At 40.6% G+C, this 26,183-nt stretch overlaps 1 protein-coding gene across 1 annotated transcript in view; it reads right to left on the reverse strand.

Moving 5' to 3' along the window:
- The window catches only part of PARD3B (par-3 family cell polarity regulator beta), a 1,801,259-nt gene that overhangs the window by 1,166,737 nt on the left and 608,339 nt on the right, over positions 1-26,183 (reverse strand). The window contains 1 exon segment of the mRNA XM_040441847.1: positions 2,604-2,789. Coding sequence (XP_040297781.1) covers positions 2,604-2,789 — 186 coding nt within the window.

Consider the following 26,183-nt stretch of genomic DNA (forward strand, 5'->3'; position numbering starts at 1 on the left):
GGTCACCCATAGAAGAAAGGGTACTGTCACTGCCTGCCCTGTGAGAGATCTGAGAAGATCGGATAGACTTGCAGCACATGAGTCTGACAGGTCTTTCTGTGTTTCCCTTCTGTTTGTTGTTGTGGGCAGGATCCCACCTCTCCACAGGTTCTGCTCATTAGCTCTATTTAAGTCCGCCTCTTACTGCTGACTTAGCGGTTGATATTCTCCTTCTGGAGTTCTATACTGGTTGTTTTTGGATCCTCTACTTCCTGCTCATCTAAATTTAAGTCCTCCTGTTCTCCCTTTATGCGTGTGTTTCTTCTAGGTCTCTGGGAGACTCTGGTCCCTTCACGGTGGAAGGTATTGTCTGTCTCATTCCCCGCTCCCTAAGTTAGGGTTTGCTTCAGTGTCAGCAGGGCTTAGGTTACAGCGTATGAGTTCGTTCACCATCAGTACTTGCTCATACTGTCATCAGTCAGGGAGAGACTTAGGGATTGTTAGGAGGTTACCATTCTCTCCTCCCTAGCTTTGGGGCCTAGTCTATTTACCTGTTGCTGTTTGTTTACTTGGTGTTCCTCTTATCCCTACTTCCTGTGACAGGCAGATGAGAACAACATTTCTAGTTGCAAGGCCTTGGGGGGGGGGGGGAATCTCCTGTGTGGGTACTATTTAATTTTATGTATTTTTTTTACTTTATTTATTGATAAATATTCCAAACATTTTTCATACAAATAGATTATTTCTAAATTTTTCCCCCCATTAATGCCCCAGATTAAGAATACCCCGTCCAACCCCCCTCCCTCCCCTTGCGATGCGTCACCTAGTGCCCACCGTTGATAAGGCTGGGACAAATCACTAATGGAGAGTGGGTACTATTTCTCTTATGGAGAACAGTTGATATACGTGATGTATAGATGGAGACGTGAGATGAAGGAGGCTGTACATGACGGAACAGAGTGTGGAGAGGAAGGAAAGCATCCAAGCTTCCAGGGAGGACATATTATACAAGCTGTTGTTTATCAGAGCATAGATAAGAATGCAAGAACATGTATAGCAGTGTACAATTAAACAGGCTTTAAGGAGGAGACAACCCTGGGGAAGGGGTGGGGAATGGAGTCACACACTCCTCAACATTAGTTACCGTCAGCACAGGAGAACAATTACTCACGGCTCTGGAAGGTTAAAGCTAGTGTTGAGAGAATTGAAGCTAAACAAATTGACTTTGATCCTAATTTCAGGAAAAATTGTATTTCCGCAAAGCAGAATTTTCTTGCGCTTCATGTTAACGAATACATTTTTCCTGAAACGGTGGCACAAAAAAACAAAAAACATACTTCATCCATTTGCTAACAGAGAGGCCCTCGTGGCCATCTTGATTTAAGAAGATATCATGCAAAATCTTGCGCAGGGTGTCGGGCCATCAGGATAACATGTCTTCAATCAAGATGGCCGTGTTGGCCTCTCCATGAGCAAATGGATAAGGTGAGTATGTTTTTTTTTTTTTTTTTTTTTTTTTTTTTATAAAGCGGAATAACCTTTGAAAGGTCTTAACTTTGCAACTTCTGAGATTAATCAGTGAAGAATGCAGAATCTGAGGGGTTCAATGATGGGGGGCGGCGCAATTGCTGCTCCCAGTCACTACGCCCACTACATACAAAGGAATGCGATTCGTGACTAAATCATTTGTCACAATTTGAATTTCTTTGTGAAATTTGGCAAAGAAGCTGAATTAAATGTTTCATAATTTCGCTCATCGCTACTTAAAGCAGTACAGGAAAGAATTTGTACTGTGTTATACAGTAGGAAAAAAAATAAGCTAAAAAACAAAAGTGGTAGTTGATACATTTTGATGGCTAACAGAAAAGATGACAAATAGAATTACAGCTAGGGAAGGCAACAGAATCCTGGATAATTAAAGCTAACATCCAGCAATAATTACTGTAAGAGACACCTCCACATGAGAAAAACATGAAACATGGGGCAGGCTGCAAACTGTATATCAGGGAGTGTTAAAATTAGGGTGGGTTCACATCACGTCTTAAGCCTCTGTTTGATGTATAAGTTAGGAAAAATAAGGGATACAAAAACGTAGCACACCACGTGTTTTTTTTACAACGGAACTCTATGGTGAACAGATGCCACTGTATGGCATCAGTCTCGGCATTCATTTAAGGCATATGTTTTTTGTATAAGTTAAACAAATGGGAAAAATGTCATGTGAACCCAGCCTTAATGACAGAATGAAGACTATAAATTGAAATGTGGTGCAACTTTTTTTAAAAGCAAAATAAACACTAACATTTTACTAAATAATATTTCAAACGTGTACAAAGCCTTCAAAAGCATTGGTTTATCCTTTATGGTCACATAATGTAAATGTAACTCAAACAACTGTCATTGATTCCCTATTATCAAATAGACCCAATGACAGCATACTACAGATCTAACAGGACCTACAGTTCTAAAGATAAGGGGTCAAGGACCATATTTACAAAAACTTGTCAAATGATTCTAAGAGCAAAAAAAGTCACCAGAACAATGTATAGTGAATAAAGCCAAATAACATTGAAGGCCACTGTATAGAACTGGAGTTCTATAATGGTCATCTAAATGTTCCAAACCTTGAAGGCAGCTCCTCCATGGATGATGGATTTAATAAAGATCCCCAAATCGGTGCTGGTGTCTCTGGACTTGTTTCCTTTCAGGCTGACACCTAGTCCAGCTGATCCTGTCTCATTAAGTGGGATCTCGAAGGTCATCTGTTCTACTTTCTCTTGTGAAACTGCATGTTTTTCGGATTCATCTTTCTGCTGAAAATCAACAACAATTATATATTTTATACTGAGTCCACATTTATAATATACTGTACATTGAAGGAATAAAAAGGTTAAGGGGGTTGCCCGCTTTATTTATATTGTTAAACTATGCTCAGGATAGATTATCAATATCAGATCTGCGGGGGCTGACTCCCTGCACCCCAGCCAATAGGATATGTTATCAATATAAATAAAGCAGACAACCCCTTTAAACAGATCTCAGATGCTTCCTACTTTCCCATCATGGTATGGGGAGATGGGAAACAGTAACTGCTCTAAGTCCAAATTGTGCTAAAAGCAGAGGTATTACAATTCTCTTAGCACCCCACAAATGTTACTCTCAAGGGAACCTTCTAGCATTGAATATTCTGATTCTGATTTTTTTTTAGGTAAAATGAGTATTTGAATACTAGAGATGAGCAAACCCGTGGAAGTTCGGCCGAACTTCAGGTCAAAGTTTGGGTTCGGGACCCGAACCTGACCCCGAACTCGGACCCCATTAAAGTCATTGGGAACCCGAACTTCACTTTATTATTTTCCGTTATAACATGGTAATAACGGAAAATAACAGCATTCTTAAGATAGAATGCAAAATAAAATGGCCATTGAGGGGTTAAAAATAATGGGGGAAAAAAACTTGCCTCAATCACTTTTTCTATCTGCAGGAGCTGCAAAAAGAACTGCGATGATGTCACCATGCTCACCACGTGGTGAGCGCAGTGACGTCATCGCAGTTCCTTTTGCAGGTCATGCAGAAAGAAGAGGATACTGGCTGCGCAATCAAGTGGATGAGGTGAGCTTTTTTAATTTTTTTATTTTTTATTATTATTTTTAACCCCTTAGTGGCCATTTTATTTAGCATTCTGTCTTAAGAATGTTATTATTTTCTGTTATAACATTGCATTTATACCCATTGATTTTTTTTTGCATTCAGTTAGACAAAATCATGTAACGCTGCTGTACTAAATGAATTATGACAAAATAATAAACATTCTTGTATATATCATAAACAACCCCATTATCAGCTTGAAACTCATAAAAATGGCAGGCTAATTAAAATTATGTTGCATTCATAAGTATTCTTGTAACACTCCAGGAATTTAAATTTGTTGGGTCATTTACATTTATTAATTTATCCTGTTTATTAAAGTAAAAGCAATTTACTTCAAATTTAATTAGCTGAGTTGGTTTCAAAGTATTAAGCCATGCAATGGTTTGTAGAAGCTGTTAATGTTTATACAGTATATGTAAAGACTAACTTCGCTTTTATCTATCTATCCTTCCATCCATCCAATCGTATATTTCCCTCTCTGAATTCCTGTGTGAACTAGGAGAATTTGAAAAACCAGACAGTAACAATACAGGGTGCAAATATGTAAAAGTTATGACTTAAGTGACTTTAAACTTAATAGGATTGCAAGCCAAACAGGAACACGAAAATTACAAATGGAACTGTTTTTTGCTTTCTATGCATGACAGCTCTCATTTCTCTATTTCAACTTCTATGGGGCATCTACTAAATGTATACAGTTTAATGTAGTTGATAAACTTCTGCACACTACAAAAAAGTGTGAATACACTTATTGGTGTCTCATCCCTTTAGATTAAATGTGAATGTTTTCAGTCATCGGACAGTAAGACACAATTGCAAGGCATTGGCAAAGTAATCACTGTGGCAGACATTTTATTATTCACATTTAAAGTGTTTCTGTCACCCCAATTTTCGCTATTAGACAGGACGACATTATAGATGTGAAAATGTCACCTGAATTTAACTTTGCATTTATTTTATTTAAGTACGCCCCCGTTTTTGTGTAATTTTAACTTTTATTATATGCAAATGAGCCTCTAGGAGCAGGGGGGGTGTTGCACCTGCGCCTAGAGGCTCCGTTTGCCCACCTCATTTCCACGCCCTTCTGTCTTGATTAACAGGGCCAGGCCAGCATTGGTCCTCATGCTGGCCCTGTCTGCTGTGTAAATCGCACGCCTGCGCCGTCCCGTTTAGTATTCGGCGCATGCGCAGTGATAAAGCTGGCAGCCATTGCACTGTCAATCAAGACAGAAGGTCGTGGAAATGAGGTGGGCGAACAAAGCCTCTAGGAGCAGGTGCAACGCCCCCCCCTCTGCTCCTAGAGGCTCATTTGCATACAATAAAAGTTAAAATGACATGAAAATGGGGGCATACTTAAAAGAAATGCAGAGTTAAATTCAGGTGACATTTTCACATCTATAATGTCAGCCTGTTTAATAGCGAAAATTGGGGTGACAGAAATCCTTTAATATGGATCTATGGAGGTGTTTTTTGTGTTTCTAAGATGAGCAGACAAAGCCAGTGTTTCTCTACCCCTTTCACGTGGTGAAGGGATTGGGGGATGCCATGTGGTTGGAAACAATCAAAAGTTCTAGAACTTTCCTTTTCATCCTGCTGAGACACTCAGTCATTTTATATTCATATTGAAACATCTCAACATGTATTACAGCTTTTACAAATGTTTAGCTGCACCTACTGTTTGCTTCTAAGTCATTCTAGTTAGAAATACAGTCAGGTCCATAAATATTGGGACATTAACACAATTCTAACATGCTTGGCTCTTTACGCCACCACAATTTGAAATGAAACGAACAAGATGTGCTTTAACTGCAGACTGTCAGCTTTAATTTGAGGGTATTTACATCCAAATCAGGTGAACATTGTAGGAATTACAATAGTTTGCATATATGCCCCATACTTGTTAAGGAACCAAAAGTAATGGGACAATTGGCTTCTCAGCTGTTCCATGGTCAGGTGTGTGTTATTCCCTGGTTATCCCAATTACAATGATCAGATAAAAGGTCCAGAGTTCATTTCAAGTGTGCTATTTGCATTTGGAATCTGTTGCTGTCAATTCTCAAGAGGAGATCCAAAGAGCTGTCACTATCAGTGAAGCAAAGCCATCATTAGGCTGAAAAAACAAAACAAACCCATCAGAGAGATAGCAAAAACAAAAGGCGTGGCCAAAACAACTGTTTGGAACATTCTTAAAAAGAAGGAACGCATCGGTGAGATCAGCAACACCAAAAGACCCAGAAGACCATGGAAAACAACTGTGGTGAATGACCGAAGAATTCTTTCCCTGGTGAAGAAAACACCCTTCACAACAGTTGGCCTGTCACGGATGGTGTACAGGAAACAAGACAATACCATATAAACAATGTCTCTCTGGATCCACAACTAAGGAACAAAGGGAGACCCCTGCAATAGACCTGCCGCTCTCCCTCACTGCTCAGCCTATACGAAAACACCCCAAAGGTGGATGGCCGCATATCCACGTTCCTCGGCTATCTATTACCTGAAGACCCTACAATAGTGAAGGGACACGACCACCGGCTCCCTACACTGACACGGAGGGAGTCAGGGTCACCTGGATCCAGAAAAGACAAAATCATAAATACATAAACAGCACTTATCTTGCAGACGACTGACGACTGAGGACTGGGAACTGGGAACAGCATGCACACACACTCCAGGAAGTTGTATCAGCCGCACACTACTGCATTATGGGGAGGAACTTAAAGGGTAGCAATCAGTCCAACTGCATGACAGCTGAGATAGACTAACGAGATGAGAAACTAAACCAAAACAAAGAAATTCAAGGAGGAGGATCTGAGAAGCTCCTGTGAGCGCTTCTCAGCTGTCTGGCTGTGACAGTACCCCTCCCTCTAGGAGTGGACTCCGGACACTCAGAGCCCACCTTCTCAGGATGGGACCTATGGAAAGCCCTGATGAGACGAGAGGCCTTAATGTCCGTCACTGGGACCCACATCCTCTCCTCAGGACCATAACCCTCCCAATGAACGAGGTACTGGAGGGAACCGCGGACAAGACGAGAATCCACAATCCTAGAGACCTGAAATTCAAGATTTCCATCAACCATAATCGGAGGAGGAGGCAAAGGCGAGGGTACAATAGGTTGAACATAAGGTTTCAATAAGGACTTATGAAAAACATTATGGATCTTCCAAGTCTGAGGAAGATCAAGACGGTAGGCAACAGGATTGATGACAGACAGGATCTTGTAAAGCCCAATAAACCTAGGACCCAACTTCCAGGAGGGAACCTTCAATTTGATATTCTTGGTAGACAACCACACCAGATCACCAACATTCAGGTCCGGACCAGGCACACGTCTCTTATCCGCCACACGCTTATATCTCTCACTCATGCTCTTTAGATTATCCTGAATCTTTTGCCAAATAGATGACAAAGACGAGGAGAATCTGTCCTCATCAGGCAAACCAGAAGAGCCCTCTCCCGAGAAAGTCCCAAACTGCGGATGGAACCCATATGCACCAAAAAATGGTGACTTATCAGAGGACTCCTGACGACGGTTATTTAAAGCAAACTCAGCAAGGGACAAAAAAGAACACCAATCCTCCTGATTCTCCGCCACAAAACAGCGCAGATATGTCTCCAGATTCTGATTGACGCGCTCTGTCTGGCCATTCGACTGCGGATGGAAAGCAGAAGAGAATGACAACCGAACCCCCAAGCGAGAACAGAAAGCCTTCCAGAATCTGGAAACAAACTGCGTGCCCCTATCAGAGACTATGTCTGAAGGAATCCCATGCAATTTGACAATGTGGTCAATAAATGCCTGCGCCAGCGTCTTAGCATTGGGCAAACCAGGAAAAGGGATAAAATGCACCATTTTGCTAAAACGGTCCACCACCACCAGAATCACAGACTTCCCCGAGGAACGAGGCAAGTCCGTTATGAAGTCCATGGACAGATGTGTCCAAGGACGGGAAGGAATGGGTAAAGGAAGGAGAGGACCTGATGGCCGTGAATGAGGGACCTTGGCACGAGCGCAAGTCTCGCAAGCTGCCACAAAACCCTCAACCGACTTACGAAGCACAGGCCACCAGAATCTCCGAGCGATGAGATCCAGTGTGGCTCTTGCCCCCGGGTGCCCAGCAAGGACCGTGTCGTGGTGTTCTTTAAAAATCTTGTGTCTCAAAGCGAGAGGCACAAACAACCTCCCAGGAGGACAAAGATCAGGAGCTTCTGACTGGGCTGCCTGCACCTCTGCCTCTAATTCAGGAAAAAGAGCAGAGACCACCACACCTTCAGCCAAAATGGGACCCGGGTATTCAAAATTCCCACCTCCCGGAAAACAACGTGACAGGGCATCTGCCTTCACATTCTTAACCCCAGGGCGGAACGTAACAACAAAATTAAACCTTGAAAAGAACAAAGACCATCTGGCCTGTCTCGGGTTCAGACGCTTGGCTGACTCCAAGTAGGCCAGATTTTTATGGTCAGTAAACACAGTAATAGGGTGTCTGGCTCCCTCTAGCCAATGGCGCCATTCCTCAAAAGCCAACTTGATGGCCAACAATTCCCTATCTCCAAAGAAAGACCCTGAAAGAGTTCAGCCAAAAGTGAAACCGGATCCATGCTTGAGACGGTTTTGGCGGCTGATAATGTCACGGATGGTGTACAGGAAACAAGACAATACCATATAAACAATGTCTCTCTGGATCCACAACTAAAGAACAAAGGGAGACCCCTGCAATAGACCTGCCGCTCTCCATCACTGCTCAGCCTATGCGAACACCCCAAAGGTGGATGGCCGCATATCCACGTTCCTCGGCTATCTATTACCTGAAGACCCTACAATAGTGAAGGGACACGACCACCGGCTCCCTACACTGACACGGAGGGAGTCAGGGTCACCTGGATCCAGAAAAGACAAAATCATAAATACATAAACAGCACTTATCTTGCAGACGACTGAGGACTGGGAACTGGGAACAGCATGCACACACACTCCAGGAAGTTGTATCAGCCGCACACTACTGCATTATGGGAAGGAACTTAAAGGGTAGCAATCAGTCCAACTGCATGACAGCTGAGATAGACTAACGAGATGAGAAACTAAACCAAAACAAAGAAATTCAAGGAGGAGGATCTGAGAAGCTCCTGTGAGCGCTTCTCAGCTGTCTGGCTGTGACATGGCCAGATCAAGAATACTCTCCAAGAGGTAGGTGTATGTGTGTCAAAGTCAACAATCAAGAGAAGACTTCACCAGAGTGAATACAGAGGGTTCACCACAAGATGTAAACCATTGGTTACCATTAGAGTTTGCCAAACGACATCTAAAAAAGCATTCACAGTTCTGGAACAACATCCTATGGACAGATGAGACCAAGATCAACTTGTACCAGAGTGATGGGAAGAGAAGAGTAGGGAGAAGGAAAGGAACTGCTCATGATCCTAAGCATACCACCTCATCAGTGAAGCATGGTGGTGGTAGTGTCATGGCGTGGGCATGCATGGCTGCCAATGGAACTGGTTCTCTTGTATTTATTGATGATGTGACTGCTGACAAAAGCAGCAGGATGAATTCTGAAGTGTTTCGGGCAATATTATCTGCTCATATTCAGCCAAATGCTTCAGAACTCTTTGGACGGCGCTTCACAGTGCAGATGGACAATGACCCAATGCATACTGCAAAAGCAACCAAAGAGTTTTTTAAGGGAAAGAAGTGGAATGTTATGCAATGGCCAAGTCAATCACCTGACCTGAATCCGATTGAGCATGCATTTCACTTGCTGAAGACAAAACTGAAGGGAAAATGCCCCAAGAACAAGCAGGAACTGAAGACAGTTGCAGTAGAGGCCTGGCAGAGCATCACCAGGGATGAAACCCAGTGTCTGGTGATGTCTATGCGTTCCAGACTTCAGGCTGTAATTGACTGCTAAGAATTTGCAACCAAGTATTAAAAAGTGAAAGTTTGATTTATGATTATTATTCTCTCTCATTACTTTTGGCCCCTTAACGAGTGGGAGGCACATATGCAAACTGTTGTAATTTCGTTCACCTGATTTGGATGTAAATACCTTCAAATTAAAGCTGACAGTCTGCAGTTAAAGCACATCTTGTTTGTTTAATTTCAAATCCATTGTGGTGGTGTATAGAGCCAAAAATGTTAGAATTGTGTTGATGTCCCAAAATGTATGGACCTGGCTGTAAATTGCAAGTACTATGTAAAAAGTAAACTCCCTTAAGACCCTGGAAGATAAGTATTCAATCTCTTCTTAATTTCTGAGCATCAATTATTTAATAATTATATAAGTTATTTTGAAGTTAAGGACACTTGTGTGAAGTGATCAAATAAAATAAGTGAAGACTGAAGAGAACTGGTTTTATTAATATCTGTTGAATTATTTTTATAGAATTTAAATGCAGAGTGGAATGAGGCACATTAAATGATTAATTTGGTGTGTGAAATTATAATTCTGTACATAAAAATAAACTGCATATACACACACCAATTAATATATACAGTGAATCCTCTGAGACCACTACCCAAAATTGCATCAAAAAGTGGTATTTTGGGGGAAGGGGGGGGGGTCTTCTGAAAAAAGTATAGAATGCATGCATAATGTATATCTGTACTGAAAATCAGTCAAAGAAAATCTGGTTAACATAAGGGGTGATCTTCTCAAAGAGTTTTTTTTTTGCTTGTTTTCTGAGAAGTTTCAGTAAACAGTTCCAAAATAGGATAACCATACCTCCCTACATATGAATATAAAAACTATACATATACAGGGAGTGCAGAATTATTAGGCAAGTTGTATTTTTGAGGATTAATTTTATTATTGAACAACAACCATGTTCTCAATGAACCCAAAAAACTCATTAATATCAAAGCTGAATATTTTTGGAAGTAGTTTTTAGTTTGTTTTTAGTTTTAGCTATTTTAGGGGGATATCTGTGTGTGCAGGTGACTATTACTGTGCATAATTATTAGGCAACTTAACAAAAAACAAATATATACCCATTTCAATTATTTATTTTTACCAGTGAAACCAATATAACATCTCAACATTCACAAATATACATTTCTGACATTCAAAAACAAAAAAAAAAACAAAATCAGTGACCAATATAGCCACCTTTCTTTGCAAGGACACTCAAAAGCCTGCCATTCATGGATTCTGTCAGTGTTTTGATCTGTTCACCATCAACATTGCGTGCAGCAGCAACCACAGCCTCCCAGACACTGTTCAGAGAGGTGTACTGTTTTCCCTCCTTGTAAATCTCACATTTGATGATGGACCACAGGTTCTCAATGGGGTTCAGATCAGGTGAACAAGGAGGCCATGTCATTAGATTTTCTTCTTTTATACCCTTTCTTGCCAGCCACGCTGTGGAGTACTTGGACGCGTGTGATGGAGCATAGTCCTGCATGAAAATCATGTTTTTCTTGAAGGATGCAGACTTCTTCCTGTACCACTGCTTGAAGAAGGTGTCTTCCAGAAACTGGCAGTAGGACTGGGAGTTGAGCTTGACTCCATCCTCAACCCGAAAAGGCCCCACAAGCTCATCTTTGATGATACCAGCCCAAACCAGTACTCCACCTCCACCTTGCTGGCGTCTGAGTCGGACTGGAGCTCTCTGCCCTTTACCAATCCAGCCACGGGCCCATCCATCTGGCCCATCAAGACTTACTCTCATTTCATCAGTCCATAAAACCTTAGAAAAATCAGTCTTGAGATATTTCTTGACCCAGTCTTGACGTTTCAGCTTGTGTGTCTTGTTCAGTGGTGGTCGTCTTTCAGCCTTTCTTACCTTGGCCATGTCTCTGAGTATTGCACACCTTGTGCTTTTGGGCACTCCAGTGATGTTGCAGCTCTGAAATATGGCCAAACTGGTGGCAAGTGGCATCTTGGCAGCTGCACGCTTGACTTTTCTCAGTTCATGGGCAGTTATTTTGCGCCTTGGTTTTTCCACACGCTTCTTGCGACCCTGTTGACTATTTTGAATGAAACGCTTGATTGTTCGATGATCACGCTTCAGAAGCTTTGCAATTTTAAGAGTGCTGCATCCCTCTGCAAGATATCTCACTATTTTTGACTTTTCTGAGCCTGTCAAGTCCTTCTTTTGACCCATTTTGCCAAAGGAAAGGAAGTTGCCTAATAATTATGCACACCTGATATAGGGTGTTGATGTCATTAGACCACACCCCTTCTCATTACAGAGATGCACATCACCTAATATGCTTAATTGGTAGTAGGCTTTCGAGCCTATACAGCTTGGAGTAAGACAACATGCATAAAGAGGATGATGTGGTCAAAATACTCATTTGCCTAATAATTCTGCACGCAGTGTATAATACTATGGAAAATTTTAAGGGATTGTCTGAGAAAAATAAAATCTGGACAGTAGGAAGGAAGGAATATTTTCCACTTTTCTTCCCTGTCACTTTCAGGGTTGGGTTCTGGTCCTGCACCTCTGACGTTGTCTTCCTGGCTGCAGTGATGACTTCCGTACACACAGGTCACTGTGCAGCTAATAACTGGCCTTGGCAATACATGGGATGTCACAGCAGAGGCGAGCGATTGGCTGCAGTGGTGACATGGTTCACATGGAATGTCACTGCTGCAGCCAGGAAAACAAACAGCAGCAGGGAGGACTGAATCACAGCGTAGAAATGAGCAGAGGAGAAAAGTGGTAAGTATCACTTTTTTCTTATTTTAGGCCATTTACATCTTTCGCTAAAGGTCCTGCTCAGTCCTACCTAAAAATGTCTCAAAATCAAGTGAGGGTAAATTTTATTAAGCGCACCAACTTTGCAAGACAGTATCATGAAACAAAAACAGGACCACTTAGGACCATTTAGAGATATGCATATCCTGATTTGTAATGAAAACTTTTCATATTCTATTTTTTTGACTTAAGGCAGTTTAGACAGGCAGATTGTCGGGAAGGAAGCTGTCCTTCCCAACAGTCAGCAGCTAGCTCAGTGAAAGAGACTGATGCATTTACATGCAGCAATCTCCTTCACAGTAGGAGGACGAGGGATCACTATAATGATCCTTCGTCCCCATACAGAGTCATTGTTTCTGAGCAGCTGCCCAGAAACGATGACTGGTGTTTCCTGCATGAATGACAGGATCCAGTTTTGCTCATTCATCAGGTGATCAGCGGCACATTTATATGGCCAGATTATTGCGAACGAATGTTTGCAGGAATGGTTGTTCCGATAATCTGGACGATTATTCGTTCGTCTAAATACTCATTTTGTTTTCTACAGCTCTAGTGAAAATTTTCTGGAATATTTGTTGCCGCAGCAGAAACAAGATGTCTGACCACATACATAATCATGTAATAAAAAAATAAAAAATTGATTTACATAAATGATTACATTAGTTTATGATTTTCATTCAATATTAAAATTACACTGTAACTCAGCAGACTGCACATCCCATGGATAGGCGGTCTTGCTAACTGATCAGAAGTCAGTATTTTTATTTATCCCTTTTACCTGGACAAATTTAAGACAACATATTGCCAGAAGGCACAGAACAAGAAAAATATCACATCTGTGAAAAATGACTATGAAGATATCTTTGTAATAAACCAAGGTCCGGTGCTATCAAATCTTCCTCTCACCCAAAACAGAAAATAGGCCAGCAGGGAGGATGGCAAATCAAGTAGATCAATGAAGCATTGCACAAGTCATTTTCAACAAGATTTGGACCAAAATGTCAATTTTGGATACTTTCAAGATGTTTTAGACATATAACACCCAAGAAGAAACCAAATGAAACATCCTGTAATTTCCCCAGGGTACAGTACGACGCTAAAGGTTTATCTGTCATTCGGCTACTTAATGGGCAGATCAACTGAGATTGAATGGGGGTGGAACTGCTGCTGATCAGATTTTATTACCACACCTGAGAGAAATTTGGAGCGGCCGCGGGCAGATAACAGAATAAACAAAGTTAAAGACTAGAAAGTGCTGCCATAAATGTTCTGCTTTAATGTTTTAAAGGTTTTAGACTGCGAATTTTATTCCCAGAGAATTACCAAATCTGATTTACTATAAAGATGACTTGCCTGAGCGGGACTGATGCATTAAAACTGAACTTTTCTGGGATGAGATTCATATAAGCTGTAGGGCAAAAAAATAAAAATAAACTCTTATTAAGCTCATAAGCTCTGTCGTAAGCTTTCACCAAAGATTCCCCAGAGAAGAAAGGTATTAGGTGTACAAAGTTGTCAACAGAAGAAAGCAAACACAGGTCTTACTATTTTACTGCATGGTGCAAGGCAAGAAGTCAACATTAGACTTAAGAGTTAATAGAAGTCATAGAAGCTGCAATACTTCGTCTGTCATATTATAACATGTTTATGGTATGACGGAATTCCAAAAATCCCTTCATGAATTTTTAGTTGGAGGACATGCTAGGATACTTCTTGTTGCATCACATATGACAAAGCCAGCATCAATTTCTGGATGTGGTTGAGAGATGCACGGCTGTAAAAGTTCTAGTGGGATAAGGGAAATTAAAAAACACATTGAGGGAGATTTATTAAACCATATTAACTAATTTTCCTTTACACATGTTTTGATAAATCTCCCTCATTGTTTATTCAGTGTTCATTGCTGATGGTCGTGTGGTAGGGTTGAGCGATTAATAAAATTGAGTTACGGTAACTATTTGACATCAATTTTGATTTTAACAAAATTGTGACATCAATATTAGCTCTGTAACTACAGTCGAGGATGATATCAGGCTGCACTATCACTGCAGGAGCCCAGACAGCTGATCATGGCCGTTTAATTCCCTAGATGCTGCAGTCAGGACAGCATCTAGGAAGGTGTAGTCCTGATGGAACATTAGTTTGGCTGCGCTGTGTCCAGGTAAGTTTTAGGAGACCACACACAATTAGGAGCTATAACTATGGCTGCAGGCACTCGGCTGATAGGCAGGTGAGCTGCTAGAAGGAGGAAGGGGTGATGCTGAGAAGGATTACTAAGGCTCTGGGGGTGTCAACCAGTAACACACTGACACTAGGGGTACAGGGCAACGACACACGTACAGAATGATGACATGCTGTCACCAACAGTAACATTGACACAGTAATTAGCCTATAACGCATTGCAAGGCATACTAGCGTGTTATAAAAAGTGATGTCCCACTGTGGGGGCTAAGTAAAATTATATTTAAAGGCCAATAAAGTTTACAAAAAAATGTCAGCCTCTTTGGTGGTCGGGACCATGGCTAGTGATTTTTCCTATATTGTGCAAGCACGACCACCACTGATGGATTGCAGGATGGTCTGTAACCATGGAAACTAGCAGTGTATAATGTGATAAAAAGATGAGTCAAGCCTGCAAATGACGCAATATGAATAATAACAATATATTAGTAAGTGGCTTGTATTAACTTTCTCAACATGATAAATGCCACTTACTGAAGTAAGACAACCCCTTTAAAGGGGTTGTCTGGTTTTACATATTGATGACCTATCCTCAGGAGAAGTTTTCAATATCAGATTGGCAGTGGTCTGACTCCTGGTATCCTGACTATTAGCTGTTTGAAGAAACCACAAATCTCATACGAGTGCTGCATTCTCTTCACAGTTTACCTGCTCTCAGTCGACATTACAGCAACCGTGCAGTGTAATTACATCTGTTCCATCCCATTCACTTGAATCTGATATTAATGGCCTATCCTCAGGACAGGTCATCAATACGGGAAACCGTACAACCCCGTTTTTATAATGTGAAAAAAAAACAAAAAACAGAACTGATCTTTTCCTACTCCTGCCACAATTATCAACAGTTCCCATAAACCCCAAAAAGTAGTAGTAAACGCAAAACTACACATATTTAGCATTACAATAATTGTACTGACCCATAGAATAAAAGTAACATTATGGTTATGTTGCACAGTAAAAGTCATAAATTTAACCCCTTATGGACCCTGCCTTAAGAACTTAAAGTGACCAGTGTCACTTTAAGTGCTGATAACTTTAAAACGCTTTGACTTATCCAGGCCATTCTGAGATTGTTTTTTCATCACATATTGTACTTCATGACAATGGTAAAATGAAGTAAAAAAATAATTTTTATTTATACAAAAATACCAAACTTACCAAAAATTTGTAAAAAATTGCAAATTTCCAAGTTTTAATTTCTCTACTTCTATAATACATAGTAATACCTCCAAAAATAGTTATTACTTTACATTCCCCATATGTCTACTTTATGTTTGGATCATTTTGGGAATGATATTTTATTTTTTGGGGATGTTACAAGGCTTAGAAGATTAGAAGCAAATATTGAAATGTTTCAGAAATTTTCAAAAACCCAATTTTTAGGGACCAGTACAGGTCTGAAGTCACTTTGCGAGGCTTACATAATAGAAACCACCCAAAAATGACCCCATTCTATAAACTACACCCCTCAAGGTATTCAAAACTGATTTTACAAACTTTGTTAACCCTTTAGGTGTTCCACAAGAATTAATGGAAAATAGAGATACAATTTCAAAATTTCACTTTTTTGGCAGATTTTCCATTTTAATAATTATTTTCCAGTTACAAAGCAAGGGTTAACAGCCAGACCAAACTCAATATTTACGGCCCTGAATCTGTAGTTTACAGAAACACCCCATATGTGGTCGTAAACCGCTGTACGGGCACACGGCAGGGCGCAGAAGGAAAGGAATGCCATACGGTTTTTGGAAGGCAGGTTTTGCTGGACTGTTTTTTTTGACACCATGTCCCATTTGAAGCCCCCTGATCAGGGCCGGTACAAGGCAGGGGCCGAAGGAGCGGGTGCCCTGGGCGCTACCATTTGCGGACAGGAGGGGGGCGCAGGTGAAGTGCCAGCAGCAGTGGCGTCGCCAGGGGGGGGCCAGAGGGGGCCGCGGCCCCCCCTACATCATGCTGTGCCCCCCCATGTGCCCCCCCAACTAAAATGACCCCCCCCCCAAGTGAGCAGCTGCCGCCGGGCACAGGGAGATGAGCGCTTCCATTGCGCTCATCTCCATTGTAAACTGTCTGTGCCAGCGGAGGTGCAGGGGAGGGAGAGGCGTGTCCCTTCCCTTTCCTCTGATAGGCTGCAGGCAGGCACCGAAGTGGAGGAGAGGCCCCGCCCCCTAATTACTCCTGTTTACCTTTCTAAAGCTAAAGGACCTTTGATGATGTCATCACAGGTCCTGTAAGGGAACTGCACAGTGTAAAGTGTAGTTCCCAGGTTAGAACAGTGCATCTGCCAGGACCTGTGATGACATCATCTTCAACATCACAGGTCCTGCAGAATCTAGCAAAGGAACTGCACCAAAAATGGTGTAGTTCCTAGGTTTCAAAGGTACATCTGCCAGGACCTGTGATGACATCATCACAGGTCCTTCAACCCCTAACAGCAAGTATTAAAAGTTCACAAGCAGCTCTGTATTGATCCATACAGACTGGAATGGAGAGGTAAGAGGAGGTCCTCCACTTTTCATCATTTACCCCCCCCCCCCCCTCCATGCCCTGTTTTTACTCATTGCTCACTCATGTATACTACTTCAGACAGTTACCACTACCTCATGTACCTCACAGTGACTATAATGCATAACTGACCACATATTTCTATAAACACTGCATCTACAGTATTATACCTTCTATGTGTCACATCAATACACTGCTCTGTATATATATATATATATATATATATATATATATATATATATATATACACACACATACATGCACACACACTGCATATATTACACAGTATTATACATGCAATATGTACATATATATAGTATATACCGCAGTGCACTGATATGTGAGGTATGAGGTATAATAGATGCTGTGTGTACAGATATCAGTACACTTCTGTATATACTATATATGTGAGGTACGAGGTATAATAGATGCAGTGTGTACAGATATATAGTATATACAGCAGTGTACTGATATGTGAGGTACGAGGTGTCAATACACTGCTGTATTTACTATATACCTGTACACACTGCATCTATTATACCTCGTACCTCACATATTACACTACTGTATATACTGTATACACTGCATATATTATACCCCGTACCTCACATATCAGTACACTGCTGTATATACTATATACCTGTACACACTGCATCTATTATACCCTGTACCTCACATATCAGAACACTAGGGAATATACTATATACCTGTACACACTGCATCTATTATACCGCGTACCTCACATAACTGTACACTGCTGTATATAATATACATCTGCATCTATTATACCTCTTTTGTGTGCCAGGGCTGTTTTGTAATCCCATTCCGGCCCTGATGGCATAAATTATAAAACGCAGCAGCAAGAATAGTTCATGGAACAAAGGGAGGGGCTATAAAAGGGGAATGGGGGCCCAATTTAGATTCCTGCTATGGGGCCCAGTGATTTTTATGTACGCCCCTGGCTGCAGGCACTAGGCCGGCAGCCTATCAGAGGCCGGCGCAATGACGTCATCGTGCCGCCTGAGCCTTACATTACAGCGTGGGACACAGGAAGAGGCTGCATCGCATCGCTGACACTTAGGTAAGTATAAGTGTTTTTTTTTTGTTTTTTTTTACAATAGTGTTACTGGCACATTGGGGGGGCTTATTACAAAACTGGCACATGATGATGGGGGGGACTTTATACTGGCACATGATGATGGGGGGGAACTTTATAGTGTCTGTGACTTTCAAAGTCCCACAGTCCTTTGTTCTATTGCTTTAAGTATATTCTTGTTTTGAAACAACATTGATTCTTTCTTAAAAACGGGGGGGGGGGGGGCGCAGTTTGCCATCTTCGCCCTGGGCACCAAATGGCCTTGTCCCAGCCCTGCCCCTGATGCACCCCTAGAGTAGAAACTCCAAAAAAGTTACCCTATTTTAGAAACTACGGGATAGGGTGGCAGTATTGTTGCTACTAGTTAAGGGTACATATGATTTTTGGTTGCTCTATATTACACTTTTTGTGAGGCAAGGTAACAAGAAATAGCTGTTTTGGCACCGTTTTTATTTTTTGTTATTTACAACATTCATCTGACAGGTTAGATCATGTGATATTTTTATAGACCAGGTTGTCACGGACGCTGCGATACCTAATATGAATACTTTTTTTTTTTTATTTATGTAAGTTTTACACAATGATTTTATTTTTGAAGCAAAAAAAAAACTTATTTTAGTGTTTCCATAGTCAGTTTTTGGGCGTTTACCTTGGGTAGGGTATGATTTTGGCGGGATGAGATGACCGTTTTATTGGCACTATTTTGGGGTACGTGTGACTTTTTGATCGCTTGCTATTACACTTTTTGTGATGTAAAGTGACAAAAAATGGTTTATTTAGAACAGTTTTATTTTTTTATTTTTTACGGTGTTCATCTCAGGGGTTAGGTCATGTGATATTTTTATAGAGCCGGTCGATACGGATGCGGCGATACCTAATATGTATACTTTTTTTATTTATTTAAGTTTTACACAATAACAGCTTTTTTAAAACAAAGAAAATGATGTTTTAGTGTCTCCATATTCTGAGCGATAGTTATTTTTTATTTTTTGAGCGATTGTCTCAGGTAGGGGCACATTTTTTGCGGGATGAGGTGACGGTTAGATTGGTACTATTTTGGTGGGCAAACGCCTTTTTGATCGCTTGTTGTTGTACTTTTTGTGATGTAAGGTGACAAAAAAATGTTTATTTAGCACAGTTTTTATTTTTTACAGTGTTCATCCGACGGGTTAGATACCTAATATGTATACTTTTTCCCCCTATTTTTTATCAATTTTTTTTTACTTTATTTGGGGAAAATGACGTTTTTGTTTATTTTTACTTGAAACTTAGAATTTTTTTGGGGGACAACTTGATTTTTTAAACTTTTTTTTTGCACGTAATTTTCAAGTCCCACTTTGGGACTTGCACTTTTGGGGGTCTAATCCCCTTTACAATGCCATTCCAATACTTCTGTATTGGAATGCATTGGCTGTATGAGTAATACTGTGTGTATTGCTCATACAGCTTCCGGCCTGTGAAATCCAGGGGGCTGGATCTCACAGGCACGTCACAGGAAGGCAGCGGCGATGCATGGGGACCCGATGGCAACGCCGATCGCCGTCGCAAACCTCAGGTAAAGCCGCAAACTGCAGGTCTGAATGTCCTGTAGCAGGCAGAGCAGGGCGGGCGGCCGTCCGTAACTCACTGATGTCACGAGCCTGCGCTGCCTACTTCATTCATAAAGTAGGCAGCGCAGGCACATGACATCAGTGAGTTACGGCCGGCCGGCCGCCCGCTTTGCTCTGCCTGCTACAGGACATTTAGTAAGTAGTACAGATGGGGCTGGGGATCGGAACTTCAATTAAAGTTATTATTATAAAAGGTTTAGGCAATAAAGCAGTGAGTGAGAGGTGGGGCCGGCGTACAGTGACCGCAGCGGCCCCGCCGCATTTGCATGCCAATGGCCCCTCCTCCCTCCCATAGGTTTGTCTCCGGTATATTAGGGCATCTGTGGATGCCACTATTATGGAGTGGGGGATATGTGGATGGCACTGTAATGGGGTGGGGGATCTGTTGGTGACACATATATAGCAGTGCCATCCACAGATCCACCCCCCATAACAGTGCCATCCACAGACCCCCCTCCATAACAGTGCCATGCACAAATCACTCCCCATAACGGTGCCATCCACAGATCACCCCCCATAACAGTGCCATCCACAGATCACCCCCCATAACAGTGCCCCCCTCAGATCCCCCCCATAACATTGCCATCCACAGATCCCCCCCATAACATTGCCATCCACAGATCCCACCCATAACAGTGCCATCCACAGATCCCACCCATAACAGTGCCATCCACAGATCTCCCATAACAGTGCCATCCACAGATCCCCCATAGTAGTGTCATGCACAGACCACCATTAGTTCAAAACCCACCAAAAGCACAAATATTATTTTTTCTTATTTTCCTACTCAAAAACCTAGGTGCGTCTCATGGGCCGGTGCGTCTTATAGTGCGAAAAATACGGTAATTATACAGGCCATTCTGAGATTGTTTTCTCATCACATTCATGTACTTTATGAAATTACTAAAAAGTTTGAAAAATTAGCAAATTTTATTTTTCTACTTTTATAATAGATAGAAATACCTCTAAAAATTGTTATCACTTTACATTCACCATATGTCTACTTCATGTTTGAATCAGTTTGTGAATTCAAAGCCGATTTTACAAACTTTGTTAACCCTTTAGGTGTTGCACAAGAAAAAATGGAAAATGGAGATGAAATTCCAGAATTTCACTTTTTTGGCAGATTTTCCATTTCAATAAATTTTTTTCCACTAACAAAGCAAGGGTTAACAGCCAAACAAAAACTCAATATTTATTGCCCTTATTCTGTAGTTTACATAAACATTCCATATGTGGTCGTGAACTGCTGTATGGGCACACGGCAGGGCACAGAAGGAAAGGAATGCCATATGCTTATTGGAAGGCAGATTTTGCTGGACTGGTTTTTTGACACCATGTCCCATTTAAAGCCCCCCCCCCCCCGATGCATCCTCCTAGAGTAGAAACTCCAAAAAAGATGCCATTTTGGAAACTGCAGGATAAGGTGGCAGTTTTGTTGGTACTATTTTAGGGTACATATCATTTTTTGTTGCTCTATATTACACTTTTTGCGAGGTAAGGTAACAAAAAATAGCTGTTTCGGCACAGTTTATATTTTTTGTTATTTACAATGTTCATCTGACAGGTTAAATCATGTGGTATTTTTATAGAGCAGGTTGTTACGTACGCGACAATACCAAATATGTCTACTTTTTTTTAGTTTGTTTCAGTTTTACATAATAAAGCATTTTTTAAATTTTTTTTTTTTTTTTTTTTAGTGTCCCCACATTCTGAAAGCCGTAGTTTATTTATTACTTTTTGGGCAACTGTCTTATGTAGGGTTTAATTTTTTTTGGTATGAGATGACTGTTTGATTGATACTATTGTATGACTTTTTGATTGCTTGGTATTACACTTTTTTGACACACTTTATTTATTTATTTAGTGTTTAGGTCATGTGATATTTTTATACAGCAGGTTCTTACGGACTCGTCGAATTCGAATATGTCCACTTTTTTTATTTAAGTTGTACACAATAATATCATTTTTAAAACTTATAGTGTCTCCATAGACTAAGAGCCATATATTATTTATTTTTTTGGGAGATTATTTTAGATAGGGTATCATTTTTGTGGGATGAGATGACGGTTTGGGATCAGGTGACTGTTAGAGTGGTACTATTTTGGGGGACATACGCCTTTTTGATCGCTTGGACGAGATGTAAGGAGACAAAGATTTTTTTATTTGTTTTTTAGCACAGTTTTTATTTACATTTATTGTTAGGCAAGCAAAACAGGAAAGGGAAGTGGATGTTATTGTCCATCTGGGGACAAACGATCTGGCTTGCAATGAGGTTTCAAAGGTGAAAGAAGCATTTCACACACTTGGAAAGGATATACGGGAGGTTGCATCAACTGTTTCATTCTCTGCAGTTTTGCCTGTGTATAACCTTCAGCATGACAGGAAGATGCGCATTAAGGAATTCAATGTATGGCTTGGTGAATGGTGTCGGAACCAAGGATTTGGCTTTGTGTCTAATGTTAGCTCTTGGAATGGAAAATCACTGTACAAGAAAGATGGTTTGCATCTTTCTCTCAAAGGAACGAATGTCCTTGGTTAACAGTTCCAAGTATTTGCTAAGGAGCATTTAAACTAGGAAAGGGGGGCAAAAGAGTGATAATCCAGCAGTCTGACTGCCCCCCGGAACAATGCCAGAAGATGCCAGTAGCACAAAGGTTAAGAAATGACAAGCTCAGATTCTTATGTACAAATGCTCGCAGTTTAGGGAATAAGATCAATGAACTTGAGGCTATAATGTCATCTGAGAATATAGATGTAGTGGCTGTTACTGAGACGTGGTTCAAGGGGAGTAATGACTGGGATATATCAATACCAGGGTTCTCTCTATACAGGAAAGACAGAGAAGGCAAGAATGGGGAGGGGTGGCCCTGTATGTGAAAGACAGCATAAAATCTAATTTGATACAAGTTAGCGAGAACAATTTAGAGTCAGTTTGGGTTACCTTGCAGCTTGATAATCATAAGGTAACTCGTGTAGGTGTGATATATAGACCACCTAGCCAAGTCAAAGAATTAGATGATCTACAAGTTGAGGAAATAGCTAAAATGACATTGAAGGGGGAAGTTATCATTATGGGAGACTTCAATCTTCCTGATGTAAACTGGAAAACCAAAATAGCTAGTTCTGCCAGGAGTACAGATATTCTAAATTCCCTACTGGGATCATCTCTACAGCAAGTAGTTGAAGAGCCAACCCGGAAGGAGGCCATTTTAGATTTAGTATTCACAAATGGGAATTTGGTATATGATATTAGTGTAGGGGAAAGCTTGGGATCTAGTGATCACCAGTCAGTGAGGTTTACTATAAGTACAGTGACTGAGTCACACTACACAAAAACAAAAATTTTAGATTTTAGAAAAACTGGCTTTTCTAAAAATTAGATTAGTGGTATACGAGTCCCTATCAGATTGGAACAGTTTCATTGGAGTCCAGGAGAAATGGGACTACTTAAAAGAGGCACTATTGAAGGCAACAGAAAATTGCATTAGGCTTGTCAGTAAAAGCAAAAAAAGGAAAAGACCACTGTGGTACTCAGCAGGAGTGGCCAAAATCATTAAAAACAAAAAGATAGCATTTAGGAATTATAAAAAAAAAAAAAAAAAACGAGGATGACAGGCTAATTTACAAGATTAGGCAGAGAGAGGACAAACAAGTTATAAGAGCTTCTAAAGCACAGGCAGAAGAGAAATTAGCTCAGTCAGGGAAAAAAGGCGATAAGGCATTCTTAAGATACATAAATGAAAAAAGGAAACTAAAACAAGGAATTACAAAATTAAAAACAAAAGAAGGAAGGTATATGGAAGAAGATAAAGAACTAGCTGACTGCCTCAATGAATACTTCTGTTCAGTCTTTACGAAGGAAAATGAAGGAAAAGGACCTCAGTTAGGAAAGAAGACTAATGAATCTTTTGATGCATGTGTCTTTACAGAGGAAGAGGTTCTAAGTCAGCTGTCTAAAATCAATACAAAAAAGTCACAGGGGCCTGATGGGATACACCCAAAGCTATTAACCACTTCCCATCTGGGCCATTTGCCCCCTTCCTGACCAGGCCAAATTTTGCAAAACTGACATATCTCACTTTATGTGGTAATAACTTTGGAACGCCTTTATTTATCCAAGTCATTCAGAGATTGTTTTCTCGTGACACATTGTACTTCATGATAGTCATAAATTTGAGTCAAAATATTTCACCTTTATTTATGAAAAAATCCCAAATTTATCCAAAAATTTAAAAAATTCGCAATTTTCTAAATTTCAATTTCTCTGCTTTTAAAACAGAAAGTGATACCTCATAAAATATTTATTATTTAACATTCCCCATATGGCTACTTTATGTTAGCATCATTTTGGAAATGTCATTTTATTTTTTTAGGACGTTAGAAGGCTTAGAAGTTTAGAAGCAATTCTTAAAATTTATAAGAAAATTGCCAAAACCCACTTTATAAGGACCAGTTCAGGTATGAAGTCACTTTGTGGGGCCTACATAGTGGATACCCCCATAAATGACCCCATTGTAGAAACTACACCCCTCAAGGTATTCAAAACCGATTTTACAAACTTTGTTAACCCTTTAGGCGTTCCACAAGAATTAAAGGAAAATGGAGATCAAATTTTTAAATTTCACTTTTATGGCAGATTTTCCATTTTAATCAATTTTTTTCTTTAACACATCGATGGTTAACAGCCAAACAAAACTCAATATTTATTACCCAGATTCTGCGGTTTACAGAAACACCCCACATGTGGTCATAAACTGCTGTATGGGCACACGGCAGGGCGCAGAAGAAAAGGAACTCCACATGGTTTTTAGATGCCATGTCCCATTTGAAGCCCCCTGATGCACCCTTACAGTAGAAACTCCCAAGAAGTGACCCCATTTTGGAAACTAGGGGATAAGGTGCCAGTTTTATTAGTACTATTTTTGGGTACATATGATTTTTTGATCATTCATTATAACACTTTATGGGGCAAGGTGACCAAAAAATTGGTTGTTTTAGCACAGTTTCTATTTATTTATTTTTACAGCGTTCACCTGAGGGGTTCAGTCAAGTGACATTTTTATAGAGCAGATTGTTACGGATGTGGCGATACCTAATATGTATACTTTTTCTCATTTATTAAAGTTTTACACAATAATAGCATTTTTGAAACAAAAAAATTGTTTTAATGTGTCCATGTTCTGAGAGCTATAGTTTTTTTATTTTTTGAGAGATTTTCTTATGTAGGGGCTCATTTTTTGCGGGATGAGGTGACGGTTTTATTAGTACTATTTTGTGCGACATACGCATTTTTGATCACTTGGTGTTGCACCTTTTGTGATGCAAGGTGACAAAAATTGCTTGTTTTGACACAGTTTTTTTTTTTTTTACGGTGTTCACCCGAGGGGTTAGGTCATGTGATATTTTTATAGAGCTGGTTTTTACGGACGCGGCAATACCTAATATGTATATTTTTTTTATTTTTTCTATTTTTAACTTTTTTTTTTCATTCCTTACTTGGGGACTTATTTTTTTTTTACATGTGAAACTTTTTTTAATTTTTTTATTTTCAACCTTTTATTTTTATTTTTTTTATTTTACACTTTTCGTCCCCCATAAGGTCATACAAGACCTCTGGGGGACATTTACTTCACTTTTTCTTTTTTTTTTCCCTGTTGATTTCTCCTGTAACTGGGGCTGACATAGTAGCCCCAGTTACAGGACAAATGCACCCCTAGAGAGGCTGTACAGCAGCAATCCAGCGCTGTACAGCCTCAGAGCAGGGCTGATCGAGGTCTCTGAGAGACCTCACACAGCCCCTGCACTCTCCGGTCCCGGCGGTCACATGACCGCCGGGCCGGAACAGGAAGCGCACAGCGCTTCCTTCTCTGCAGACACAGCGCTCGGTGAGCGCTGTGTCTGCAGCGATCGTGAAGGCAGGGACACCTGGGAACTGTCCCTGCCTTGTCTTAGGGTTGCCCTGCTGTCACTGACAGCGGGCAACCCGATCAGCAGCTGCACGATTAGCGTGCAGCTGCTATTTCTGACAGGACGTTTTAAAACGTGCTGTCAGAAATAGACGTCCACCCATAGGACGTTTATAGTCTATGGGCGGACGTGAAGCGGTTAAAAGAGCTCAGCGGTGAACTAGCAAAACCATTAACAGATTTACTTAACCAATCACTGGAAACAGGAGTCGTCCCAGAAGATTGGAAATTAGTAAATGTTGTGCCGATTCACAAGAAAGGTAGTAGGGAGGAATCGGGCAACTATAGGCCAGTAAGCCTGACATCAATAGTGGGGAAATTAATGGAAACCATACTTAAGAAGAGGATTGTGGAACATCTAAAATCCCATGGATTGAAAGATGAAAAACAGCATGGGTTTACTTCAGGGAGATCACGTCAAACTAATTTTAT

This window comes from Bufo bufo, chromosome 7 (genome assembly GCF_905171765.1).
Source record: "Bufo bufo chromosome 7, aBufBuf1.1, whole genome shotgun sequence".
NCBI classification, from domain to species: Eukaryota; Metazoa; Chordata; class Amphibia; order Anura; family Bufonidae; genus Bufo; species Bufo bufo.